Raw genomic sequence first — 13,907 nt, forward strand, 5'->3', positions numbered from 1 at the left:
TGCTGTTATACCATATTTTATTGCTGCTAATATTAGTAATGCACAGGAATAGAATTATGGTTCCTCTCACCATCAACTGATATTGGATGATCACTGCATCGGGACAGAAATCATAGCTGAACTTCACAGCCATCTTTAAGTTCCTTTTATTATATTCACATATCTGTATCCATCCAAATGTGGTAAGTTCTTGGCACATAGCAATTAAACATAAGGAGAGTTCTCTAACATAACCCCATTTAATTAAATGTCAATTAAAAACAAATCAAATTGTATTTCTAGTCTCCTCATGTAGTTTGAGCAAAAGCATTATACAAGTGTGTCATTGCTTCCTGATGAAACATTGTTAATGAACTCCCTTAAGCATTAAAAGGTACAATTTTTCCAACTTGTTTTCATTGTATACATGCAATTCTACATGTAAATGAATGTTCAGGCAGTGAAATTGTAATATTTTAATGTAATCAATGCATTACTGTTCTACTTATTGCTTAAAACCGGTCTTAGAGACTGATTAAATAAGTTTTAAATCTTTCATTTACATTTTGTGTACAATATCCATTAATGCAACAAACTAGGAAATTGCATTTCACAAACTAATCAATTGCATTCATTAGTCCTGACAGATTACATCATTTAGTCCCCTTTTCTGGTACTTATTCACAATACTAATTTATCAACAAGGGCCTTTCAGAATTGAAATATCCCGCCTATCAATTTTTCTAAACCTCACAAGATATCCCTTTAACTCACAGTTGTATGTATCACCACAATCCACGTGCTTGTACAGATATGTACTGTATAACACAAGATATTACTTCTTGTACTACTAATAATTACAGCACGTGAATTATGCAATATCAGTTGGTGGTGAGAGGAACTATAATTCTATCCCTGTGCATTACTAATATTAGCAGGAAAAAATGTAGGACAACAGTAAATCACCAATGCAATTTAAAAATACTAGGTTTTGTACTAATATTTCAAAATCGGTTACAAGTGCATCATGACAGAAACTTGACCCGTTGCAGTATTTGGTGTGATGCAGGGACTTTCAGCTCACTGCTTGGTGGAATATCTTCAATTTGCATTAAAGACTGCTAGCATCTAAACAAGACATGATCTTATTAGACATTCCCCCATAGCCAATAAAGACAACTTTTAAATTTGAAATTCACATCAGAATGTTTTTCTTTTAACTGAAACAGAGAGCCAGCCGGGTACGGTTCCACTCCACTTCTGATGGTTAACTGGCAAGTCCTGCTGAAGGTGTGCAAGTGATGACGAGGATAGGGTCAGGTTGGCTGCAATGCCCACCATAGTCAAATAGGCTATTGTTAATCATCGTCAAAACTCACACTTGAAGAATGGCTACTTGGGCGAGTTACCAGAAGACTACATGTGGAACTATACTCCAGTGAAAGTAAAAGTTACTACCTTCACATGTGGAATAAATCAAAAGAAAAATTGGGAGGAAAGGAGAGGTATTCAAAATGACATGAACTTGACTTACTTTCTCGTCACTAGAGGTAACAGGAAGTTTTATTCACAGCACCTCTCCAATTCCATGTCGACGGTGATGTTTTTGAATATTTACTGATATTTATCTGCAGAATGTATCTGCTTAGTTTATTTCTTCCACTTACAATTTGACATTAAAACCATATAACAATTTGAAAATGTTTTCCACCACCAATTAAAGCAGCTTATAGGAACATAGGAACAGGAGTAGGCCATTCAGCCCCTCATGCCTGCTCCGCCATTTGATAAGATCATGGCTGATCTGTGATCTAACTCCATATCCCTTAATACCTTTTGGTTGCCAAAAAGCTATCTATCTCAGATTTAAATTTAGCAATTGAGCTAGTATCAATTGCCGTTTGCGGAAGAGAGTTCTAAACTTCTACCACCCTTTGTGAGTAGAAATGTTTTTTAATCTCGCTCCTGAAAGATCTGGCTCTAATTTTTTAGACTGTGCCCCCTACTCCTAAAATCCCCAACCAGCGGAAATAGTTTCTCTCTATCCACCCTATCTGTTCCCCTAAATATCTTATAAACTTTGATCAGATCACCCCGTACCCTTCTAAACTCGAGAGAATACAACCCCAATTTGTGTAATCTCTCCTCGTAACTTAACCCTTGAAGTCCGGGTATCATTCTAGTAAACCTACGCTGCACTCCCTCCAAGGCCAATATGTCCTTCCGAAGGTGCGGTGCCCAGAACTACTCACAGTACTCCAGGTGCGGTCTAACCAGGGTTTTGTATAGCTGCAGCATAACTTCTGCCCCCTTGTACTCCAGTCCTCTAGATATAAAGGCCAACATTCCATTTGCCTTCTTGATTATTTTCTGCACCTGTTCATGACACTTATAAAATGAGATTTAACATGGCTCCCAATTATTTTATACCATTATAATTGAGACTTCTCTCAAGTAACAATCAAAAATGTTCACTTCAAGCCAACAGTACAGTTCTTGTTGAATATGCAAATCATAGTAGAAGCATTCTGGAAATGGAACCTGATACGTTATGTGGCTGTGTATCCAGCCACTGTTGTTTATACAGATTAACAGTGCACAAATCAAGTATTTGTGTCAACTCCAACTGAATTGCTTGTGCAGGTCTATATAAAACCATAGAAATGCCATTGATGAAAAACTCAATATACAAAAGCTAATCAGATTCACGAATGACCTCTGCCACTGATACAGCAGGCTTAGGCAGAGAGTTATTGAACCATAAATACTGAAAGATCTCAGGTCTGATCTCCTATCAATGCTGAATGAGCTAATCTCAGCTAGGTTAAGAAAGCTACAATTTGCCTTAACCACCTGGGTTAGGGGGGGGAAAAAAATCAGTTCCCACCTCTGGTTGCTATCCAGCCATCCCTACTGGAAATATCTATGCATTATCTGTAAACTAAGGACAGGATTGAGCTCACCTGTGCGCCATTTCCTGAAATCAAATAGCCTGCCAACATTTACCATTTAGGCAATAAAAATGACCAATAGAATGAGGTGAACAGCACCCAGAACATCATACCTCAGAAGGAGTCAATACTTTTGAGGGAATTGGAGAAATTTGCAAGAGAAAAATAAAAGCTTGGAACTTTTCAAATGTATCCTTTCTAACTTTAGCTATACAACTATGAAATACAAATTCCAATTTCTCCCATTAGAAAGTTTTAAGAAAATGCACCAAAGGCCAATTTTGCAATAACATTTTCATACTAATTACTCAAGGGCATTTGGACTTTTTTTTTAAAAAACAGCAAAAATATTACATGTACATTAACAGTAGGCCCTTGAAATGAAAATAGTATCCTGAGCCTGCAAATTTCTAAGCTAAAAAAATTGACATAAAATAATCAATTTTATAGGAACTGTATGGTTTATGAACCTTCTGTAAACCTTGCTTTTAACCCAATTCCATTGAACAGTAACAAATGTTTCAATTTTTTAAGACACCTGTTCATGTCCAACAGTCTCAGCTTAGCTCCCTGCAATCAAAAATCTAAATCACAAACTTGGTTCAGAATTTAGGACCGGTGACAAGTTCAATATTCAGAGTGTGGGAAATGTACATTAGCAATGCACTAGAATTTAAAGCAAATGGCAGGGCGGGGGGGTAATACATCACAAACATTTTATTTTTATTCTCCAGCAATTTTATCCCTATTATGAAAACAACCAAGAGAAAAGCTGACTTTTTCACAATCCTACCACTTTTTCCTAATTAGTATCCATTCCATATACAGAGCATTACAAAAAAGGATTCGCATTTATATAGCACCTCATCAAGTCTGACAATTGTCTCAAATCATTTTGCACAAATTGCTTTTGAAATGCAGTCAGTGTTATGTAAGCAAACAGGGATGCCAATAAGCACACAGGAAGATCATACAAACATGAATGAGAGATGAATGACCTGTTAAGCTAATTTTGGTGTTTTGTTGAGGGAAAAATGTTGGCCAGAACTGTAACTTGTTTTTTTTGAATAGTGCCATTGCATCATTAGCGTCCATGTGAACAGACAGATGCCTCGGTTTGATGCATCACCCACAGGATGGCACCTCTGTCAATGCAGCACTCCCTCAGTCAGCTTAGGTAATGTGCTGAAGCCCTGGAGTGGGATTGGAACCTACAAACTTCTGAATCAGAGGTAACAGTGCTACCACTGAGTCAAGGTAGCCAGTCCAAAATTTTAAGAAAACAAACTAACACTGCAAGATTATAATTCAGTGAAGCTGCTTTGTTTGCTTTCATAAGTTTAGAATACTATAATGTGCTACATTGATGGACCTTAAAATAATTACAAAATTAACTTTAATACATTTGTGTTTAAAAAAAGTCAGTGAGTTTTTATAAACTTAAGCATTTACATAACTCTGCTTGACAGATTCAGGTTCATGCTAGTGACGGTTTTGTCCTCTGAATGTCATAGTTAAGGCATGATCTCATCACATTATCTACTTATAGTCTGCTTGCAACCTGAACTATTCCATCAACAGCTGGAATGCTTCTATTTGGGGACAGAGGTGTTGGGGGAAAAAAGAGGCAAGAATGCCAGATAAAGATGCATATGTTGGTGGACCAAGAGCCAACATGGGTCAGCAAGTGCAGGGGTGGTGCGTGAGCAGGACTTGGTCCGAGTTAGCACAGCTTTGGAGGAGCTCAAGTCTAAGAAAGGAAAACAGGTAGAAGGTGCAATTTATTGTGGATAAGTGTAAGGTAATAGATTCCAGAAGAGGAAAAAAAAGGAATTAGAGTATACACACAATGCAAAGACATTGAAGGATGCGGATGAACAGAAAGACTTAGGAATTCAAATAAATAATTCCCTGAAAGTGAGTGTAGGTAGATAAAGCCATAAAAAGGCTGACAGAATTTGGGCTTTATAAATAGGGGCATAGAGTAAAAATCTAGAGAAGTAATGATGAATTGACACAAAACATTGCTATGGCCATTGTTAGAACCATAGAGATGGTTCAGAGCAGATTCACCAGGACAATGTCAGAGATGGAACACTATAGTTATGAGGAAAGATACTGGAACAATATCCATTGAAGCAGAGACAATTTTAAAAACTTCTGATAAAATCATGAAGAGTTTTGATAAAGTGAAGTGAATAGGGAAAGACTATTTCCTCTGATTGGGGAGTCAATGACAAGGGACCGTGAATTCAGAATTGTCACTAAGGAGAGAGATTAGGTAATATTGCTTTACATTGAGGCTTGTTGGAATATGGAATGCTTTGCTACAGCAAGTGGTTGAGGCAAAGACCATGGTGTGTTTTATGGGAAAATTAGATAAATATTTAAAACAGTGGAAGGTGCAAGGTTACGGGAAGAGAGTGGGATAAAAGGAATAGTTTCAGATTGCTCTAGCAAAGGGCTGCCACAGACCTGATGAGCCAAATAGCCGCCTTCTGTACTTCTCTGTACATGTCTGTGCTTCTCTGGATTATGTTTCAATATAACATAGGTTATTTCTAGGAAATACATTTCCAGTGAAGCTTTCTCCTTTCATTTATATACTGTATATGTGCATATATACTGCTATACATTGTAGGCATATCTATGTAATATTTATGTAAAAGCATGCATTTTAGACACATTTAGGAGGCCATTTTTAAAAATTCATTATCAGGATATCGGCATTGCTGGCAAGGCCAGTATTTATTGTCTATCCCAAATAGCCCTCGAGAAGGTGAGCCTTCTTGAACCGCTGCAGTCCATGTGGTGAAAGTACTGCCACAATGTCATTAGCTGGGAGCTCCAGGACTTGGGCCCAGCGACAGTGAAGGAACAGTGATATATGTCCAAGTCAAGATGGTGGAGCGACTTGGAGGTGATGGTGTCCCCATGCACCTGCTGCCCTTGTCCTTCTAGGTGGTGAAGGTCTCAGATTTGGAAGGCAGTGCTGAAGAAGCGTTGGCGAGTTGCTGCAGTGCATCCTGTACACACTGCAGCCACAGTATGCCGATGGTGGAGGGAGTGGATGGGATGCTAATCAAGCGAACTTGTTTGTGCTGGATGATGTCGAACATCTTGAATCTTATTGTGGCTGCATCCATCCAGTCAAGTGGAGAGTATTCCATCACACTTCTGACTTGTGCCTTGTAGGTGTAGAAGAGGCTTTGGGGAGTCAGGAAGTGAATCACTCGCCACAAAATACCCCAGCTCTGCGCTGCTCTGGTAGCCTTTATATCTTTAAAAAGATATATTTCAATGTGATTATTTTACAAACCAAAATGAGTGTGTTTATTTTGTTTAGTGCATCAAAAGGTAATAAGCCAAGGGAACCGGGTGGGCCAATGGCTTAGATACTGATTTTTCACCTCTGGGATTTGAGTTTAAATCCAGCCCAGGTTGATCAGTTGAAGTTCTCCCCTAAAAGGCTGCTGGCTGTAAAGGTCCCAATTGAAATGAGTCCGGCCAGTCTCAATTCAATTCCTAGCACTCAGAGGCTACAGGCTGGCTGGTATGGGAAAAAAAGTCACATTACTGCAGTAGAATTGCTTTTCCGAGGTCGAAGCTGAGCCAGAGAAGAGAGTGCTTTATTCTGTCTGGTTGTTCTACAACTGACCGGGGAGTACTTGAGGCTGACACCAGCCATCTAGCATCCCTCACCTTGATGAGCACAAAAATTAAAAAAGGTAAACACGAAGACACGAACCTTTGACCTAAAGATCACAGTTATAGTTTCCTCCAATTTAAGATTTGCAATGGTTGCTACACATTATAATAACTAGACCCACAAAAAAGAAAAAAATGTACATTACCAGCTAGTTTTTCCCTTGGTGACTGTACATTACTCTAGGTCAGTAAAATGATAAAAAGTTCCTCTGGTACACAATTCTCAATTAGGGTTAAATTGTGAACTGACACCTCTCCACTAATTAACTTCAAGTAAAACAGTCATCTTATTTATTAATTTACCTGTGAATTTGAGGAGAATACATTGCAGTCTAGTCTTTTTTGTTTAAATCATAAAACTAAAAGACAAGCAATTGCACTTGTAGTTCATGATTGTAAGTTCAGCCATCAGGACTGGAAGATGCATTTTCATTTGCTCCACAATTTCACTCCTCTCAACACTGCATCAGTTTGAAAATAAAGTGTCATATTTCTTTAATGACTTGGAACTCATGCAAGACATTTCAATCTGTATGTAATATTAGGGCATGTCTGAATAGAAATGGGTTAACTGTCGATATTTTTACTGTCAGCTTAAATTTTTTGAAATCATGTAAATGACGTACTTTGGCAGTGACACCTGAATTATTATTAAGCACTGTTCCATATTTAGCATTCCTGTGGGAATTAGAAAATAACAGTGGCACCAAGTAAGACAACCCTATCTTCCAAGGGCAAAGTTACCCCACATATTGACATAAAGCTGGCAACATTAAAATTAAAAATTAGCTTAAGGAAATGGGGGGGGGGGGGGGGGGGGGGGGGGGGAGGAGAAAAAGAGAGAAAGAAGAGGAGAAAGGAACACAACCAGTCCTTCGCTAAAGCCGTACATCTGCATGCAGCTCTATTTGCATACCTCAAGGACCTCTGTGGAATAAAGAGTTCTAAGTTGAGGCTTTTCTTTACGATAATCAATTATTTATTTGACGCAATTCCAACACCTGTACTCTTGCTAAACAGTAGGCAGGGCTCATCATTCAGAAGTGTCACTGCAAAGGCAATTAAATTTATGCCTCCTTTCACCTCAAAATAACTTGTTTGCTATATAGGACACTGTCAATTACAATTTCCTGTCACCTTTGAGACTTACATTTATATAAAGGTATATTTCTACATTACAAGCCTCTTTATAGAAAGATCCAGTGTCCAGCAACCATCCCATGTCCTGTCAAAACTATTATGTAAATATGGTAGTATATGGAATTAACTTTGCTCACAGAACTACATAATAATGTATTCCATTTTGATGACAGTATAAAATGGATGGTATCGGATCGGCCACCGGTTATACACCTCTCCCAATTTTCCTTTCCATGGCCGTCTGTTGACTTCAAATCAGATATCACCCATTTTACACTATCGCCAAAAGTTAAAATTACCTCCTAGGACACCCCATACTACAAGATCCCACATGTACGCAAGCATACAATATTCAATACAATTCTCAAAATGGCTTAGTGAATAAATGTAGCACAAAAAGTGTGGAGTGAGCTATAAAGAGCAGGAAGGACCCAAGTTCTATTCCTGGTCCTTACCTCAGCCAAAGCAACATAATTGGGCCAAAAAAAAATCAGCCAGGGTTTCCAAAGATCCCTGCTGGAAAAAGGTGTGTTTTTTGACAATAAATAAAATAGGTTGGAGGAAGGGTGCAGGAGGAAACAAAAAGGTGGGGGCGGTGGAGGCCAGGGGTCCTGCTCCAAATCACTATCCCCTAGTTGAACTGAATGGTGTTGGAAGTGAAAATGTGTGGAATAGATGAGCACAAGATAAGGTTCAACTATGATGCCCACTCTGTTCAAACAGCCTACCGATACTCGCCATCTAGGCTTAGATACAAAGAATAGCCACTTGAGTGAAGTATCAAGGGGAGACCGGCACTATGGAAATTACCCCAACAAGGAGTCAACGACTTTGGAGAAGGGACAAAAAAATTAAAATTGAAGGAAAACTTAATATTGCTTTTGTTCAATATAAAGGAAAGCTTTAACACTTGAAGGATAATACAAAGTTAATTGTACATAGAAAGCTAGATGGAATAAAGGTGGTTAAATTGGGAGTGTTTTTGAGTGGTAACAATAGAAACAGAAATTCATCATTGGTGGATAAATCATAAAACCAAGATCTGTTTATATCAGCAACTTGAGATATATGCAAATTAATGGGTGCACGTATTTAAACTTCACATGTGACCAGTGAGATTTCATGGTATGTATCTAAGTGGCCCAGAAAGCAAAAAGCTTGGATACTCATGGGCTAAAGTGTGCTTTGGGTACTTCAGTAGTTAGTCATAATTACCTTGCAAGAACTTACAAAAAAAAGTTTTTATCATCATACATATGTGGGAGAACCAGGAATGCAAGCCACTTTTTAGTTTCCAACTACGTGATGTCAGACATCTCTTGGATACGCTTTGTCCAACAAGCCTACTCAGCCAAACAATACACATGCAACAGGATGACGTTGGGTCAGTCCGTTGGACAGATATTCCAGCCAATGAGTACATGATTTGTCTCTCTTGTTCTCTCTCTTACTGCAACTGAAAATATAAAAACTTGTTTTAAAAATTGTGCATCAGCGAGTACATACCAACTGATTAATGATGTACAGTCTCAGGTGATATCTGAGGGCACATCAAATCAGAATTGTTCATGGCTTAGATTATTTTATTTGATTGTACACTGTTATGCAAGAGACTGTTTTCACTGTTTTATGTCCCAGTCTTTATTATATTCATTGGTTCCCATGGTATCTTCTCAAGGCATCATTTTCTGTAGCTTGCTATTTTAATGAGGGCTAAGAACCAAATTCCTAGCAGAATGTTGCGTGCTCAAGTATAAAAATAGTGCTAATATAAAATTCTACCTTGTCCTTAAAAGCATTAGCCTGTGTGGTCTTTAGTTTTGGAGGTTCCCAATCGCAGATGTATCAAAGAGTAAAAAGAACATGTTGATGTTGATCTCTGAACTTAATCCCAACTCTTATCCTGATGCAGCATTTTCAGTTTCAATCACTACCCATGGTATTGTTAATCAGTACTGACAACTACCAATGGTTAGCGGTCTCTAGGGCAGTGCAAGCAACTTGTTGGCTTGAGAGTTTCTGCTGCGACATATTAATTCACTCCACATTTAAAATTAAATGTCTCACTGCACTTCACCTGGATTGTAATAAGCATAATACTCAAGCCACAAATGAGCTTTTATTGTTCATCATTAGGCAATTTTATGCATGATTCAGCAAATTACAGTTAGGTTAGGGATGAAGGCTTTCAATTACCAGAGGGCTGGGGGAAAAAAAGTCTTACCCAGTAAAATTCCAATTTTTTTTTTAAAAGAAAGATGCATTTTCAAATGTGTCATTTCCAAAAGCAATTTAACATACATTAGCAAGTAGTGCGGTAAATTTCATTTATATATACAGAAACCAAGCATGGTTACAAGACAAATTCAAAATCTGGCAGAAGCTTCAGATAGTTCCAGTTACCAGGTATAAATGGTACAAACTCATTAAAAAGACATTATTAGAGACTTGGGGGAAATGTCATTTTTGCAGAAAAATCATAATTTCAGCACAGGAGACAATTAAGTCCATGGTCATATTTTGTCCAAATGTGCTACCATGGACTGTAGAACAATGATGACATTACAATGAAAGCATTGTACAAGGCAGATTTTTTAAGAAGTCCTCAATTTTATATAATGAAGTTATTCATCTATATTGTTCACTTTGAACCAAACTTCACTGATTAAAAGATTTTAAATTTTTCCAAAACTTTTTTTTGTTTCCCCCAAAAATGGATTTTCACCAGAGAATGGACAAGTTTACGAAACCACCAAAAAGAAAAATATTTATATAACCGATCTGAGAAAGAATTTTAAAAGTACAGAAAAAAAGTCTACGTAACCAATAAGTGAACTGTGACTTATAATTTTTGCCCATGGATTTTCACCTGGATTCATATATATATATATATATATATATATATATATATGAATCCAGGTGAAAATATACATATATATATACATATATATATATATGTGTGTGTGTGGAGACCGTTGATACTTCTTATCCTCAGTTCCACCATCTCACCAGGAGAGAGCACTTTAGCAGCAGCATGCTTTTTCAAAATCCTGATGAAGTGCATACAATAATCAGTTTGTCACATGCTGATTGCAATAGCAAGCAACCCAGTTGCAACAGAGGAGATTTAGTTGACTGTGAACAGTGATTAGCTCGGTCTAAAAGCAGGATCCTTTAATTGCTACAACAGTTAATCACCATCGTTAAATCCAAAAACATAAAACTAGAAGAACTCTAACTAGAGTTGGTATGATAAACAAGCAGTGACAAAGTCGCAGATTATGTTGGTAGTGAAAGCAGGATACCATACATCCCCCAATTGAGGAGGCTATTGATGTCATATCCAATATTCCATCAGCTGTATTTCCTTCCCTCTAGAAGTTCACATCCCACTACATTCCTATTGTAATCATTTTTTGTATGTCACACAGGCTTGTTTTCACAGAAAACAAACTGAATTGTGGACCATGATCTAAAAACACTAATAAAATCCAGAAAGTCAATGCAATAAATGTAATTTAACTTATTCAGTTGTCTTGAAGCAGTGGCCTTGGTCATAGGTTGCCCAAGGTGACTAGGAAAATTTTTTTTACACAGCGAGTGGTTAGGATCTGGAATGCACTGCCCAAGGGGGTAGTGGAGGCAGATTCAATCATGGCCTTAAAAAGGGAACTAGATAAGTACTTGAAAGGAAAAAAAATTCAGGGCTACAGGGATAGGGCAGGAGAGTGGGACTAGCTGGCATAGAGCCAGCGTGGACATGACAGGCTGAATGGCCTCCTTCCCTGATGTAACCTTTCTATAATTCTATGATTGAGTTGTGGGCTGTTTTTTTTGAGCTGTCAGCATTTTGGAGACTATGTCAGCTTTTGTAAAGCTATTCATCAGCTTTGAGTTTTGTAGGCTGCTATCTTTGAACAGCAACTCTTAATTTAAAAACCTCACCAAAGTTTATTTAAAAAAAAACAATTTCAAAATTGAGGAATCGCATGCACGTCATGAATGGCAACAACACTAATTGATCTGGTCGGGGTGGAGAGGAGAGAAGGCACATAAAGAAGTAGAAGAGAAGGCTAAGTAGGAAAACAAAATGTATACAGACCATATAAGTGTTAGATGCCTGCTTTGATGGATCACAGAACTAAACCTGCATCAAGTGATTGCAGTTTTAAATTAATCCATTTTGAAGTGGTTTTCCTAAATCTGATTTGCACTGATTAGCATATCATCCCAAATTGAAATGGCTACCCTATAGAACAAATCTATTTCATATCAATGACAGAATTGGCTAAGTTATGAATTTTTGCAAAGTTATATTAAACTATGTGTTTTAGCCTTCTCCCCACAAGCAATGATAATAGTTTTCTACCGAAACTATGTACTCTGGAACATTCCTTCTCAAGCTGGAGTCAAAAGTTGTGGATTCAAGCTACTCCACTAGTATGCAAGATAGGCTGACCCTTCAATGTAGTACTGAGAAGGGACTGCATACAAGTGTTGGTGCCTTCAGATGAGATATAAAACCAGTATCACAGTCTACCTGCTCCAAGGTACCACAGTTCAATTCAAGTTCTTCCAGTATCCTGCCCAACATACCAACACCATCAAAAACAGGTTAAATAGTCATTTATCTGATTGTTATGCTCAAAATGAGTGTCACAATTCCTAACAATAGCTGGGCTTCAAAGTAATTCACTGCATGTGAAGCACTGAGTTGTAATAAGGTGCAATATAAACACAAATCTTTCAACTTAATCATACAATTACAGTACAATATTTTGAACTCAAAAGCCCAACTCAAAATGAATTCAGTTACATCAACATAGGAATCTGAAATGTTCAGCAATCAATCATAGAATGTACTAACAAGTGATTGTTTCAGATAATATGCAGTATGTAAAACTTACACAGTCCCCACTGCTTATAGCGGGCGTGTTTGTGAGAATGCAATTTGCCAGTTATACGCGATGGCCGATATAACATGGTAGTGCTATTTCAGTAATCAACAACAACTTGCATTTATATAGCGCATTTAGCATAATAGAACATCACAAGGCGCTTCACAGGAGCATTATCAAATAAAATTTGACACCAAGTCACATAAGGAGATATTAGGACAGGTGACCAAAAGCTTGATCAAAGAGGTAGGTTTTAAGAAGCATTTTAAAGGAGGAGAAAGAGAGAGGAGGAGAGGCTTAAGGTGGGAATTCCAGGGCTTCGGGTCTAGGCAGCTGAAGGCACGGCTGCCAATGGTGGAGCTATGAAAATCGGAGGGGCCAGAATTGGAGGAGCGCAGGGATCTGAGGGTTGTTGGGCTGGGGGATGTTAGAGATAGGGAGGGGCGAGGTCATGGAGAGATATGAAAACAAGGATGAGAATGTTCCTTCCGTGTAGCTCCACTCTGACCTGCACAGAGCGGGCGCCCGGCGCCTCGAGTCCCTAAGTGGTGTGGGAATGTGCACAGCACTTCCCATTCTGGTCTCGGAATATGACATTGCTCTGGCAATTGAGAAACAAACATACTAACCTCGGCCTGGGGGTCACGGTCTTCACGGTCACGATTTGTGAACTCCAGTTGAACAGTTACTGAGAGCTAAAACAGTAAGATGTCTGGTCGCGGTAAAACTGGATGGAAGACTCGTTCATGCAGAGTGGGTCCCCAGTTCCCTTTTGGCTGTATTCAGAGGCTATTGCGCAAGGGTAACTACACTGAACACGTCAGGGCCGGAGCTCCTGTCTAGCTGGCTGCTGTTCTCAAGTACCCTGACCGCCGAGATCGTGGAGCTGGCGGGCAAAGCCGCCCATGACAACATGAAGATCAGGAGCTTGCCATCCGCAACGTAGAGTTGAACAAGTTATTGGGAGATCCTGCCTAACATCCAGGCCATGCTGCTGCCAAAAAAAAAAACGGATACCCAAGGAAGATTTAAGCCAAGATTCCAACCTGCAGCTTTATTTAAATTGCAGTCAGTTTACAACTGTGTGCGAGAGATAGAGAAATTTGTTTTGTGCAGTTATTAAAGCAAAAAATGTTTGCTACAGGGTGTACTTGTATCTTTTAAGGGAAAAGTAGATATATATTTGAAGCAAGGAAGATATCAGACTGTGGGGAGACAGCAGGGCAGTGAG

At 38.5% G+C, this 13,907-nt stretch overlaps 1 protein-coding gene across 1 annotated transcript in view; it reads right to left on the reverse strand.

The window, feature by feature from the left end:
- Positions 1–3,643: 3,643 nt before the first annotated feature.
- Positions 3,644–13,907, reverse strand: part of LOC137308079 (activating signal cointegrator 1 complex subunit 3-like) — a 31,953-nt gene continuing 21,689 nt past the window's right edge. Inside the window, exon 5 of the mRNA XM_067977005.1 lies at positions 3,644–6,210. Coding sequence (XP_067833106.1) covers positions 6,205–6,210 — 6 coding nt within the window. The 3' untranslated portion in view covers positions 3,644–6,204. The remainder of the gene's footprint in view (positions 6,211–13,907) is intronic.

This window comes from Heptranchias perlo, unplaced genomic scaffold (genome assembly GCF_035084215.1).
Source record: "Heptranchias perlo isolate sHepPer1 unplaced genomic scaffold, sHepPer1.hap1 HAP1_SCAFFOLD_1187, whole genome shotgun sequence".
Taxonomy (NCBI): Eukaryota; Metazoa; Chordata; class Chondrichthyes; order Hexanchiformes; family Hexanchidae; genus Heptranchias; species Heptranchias perlo.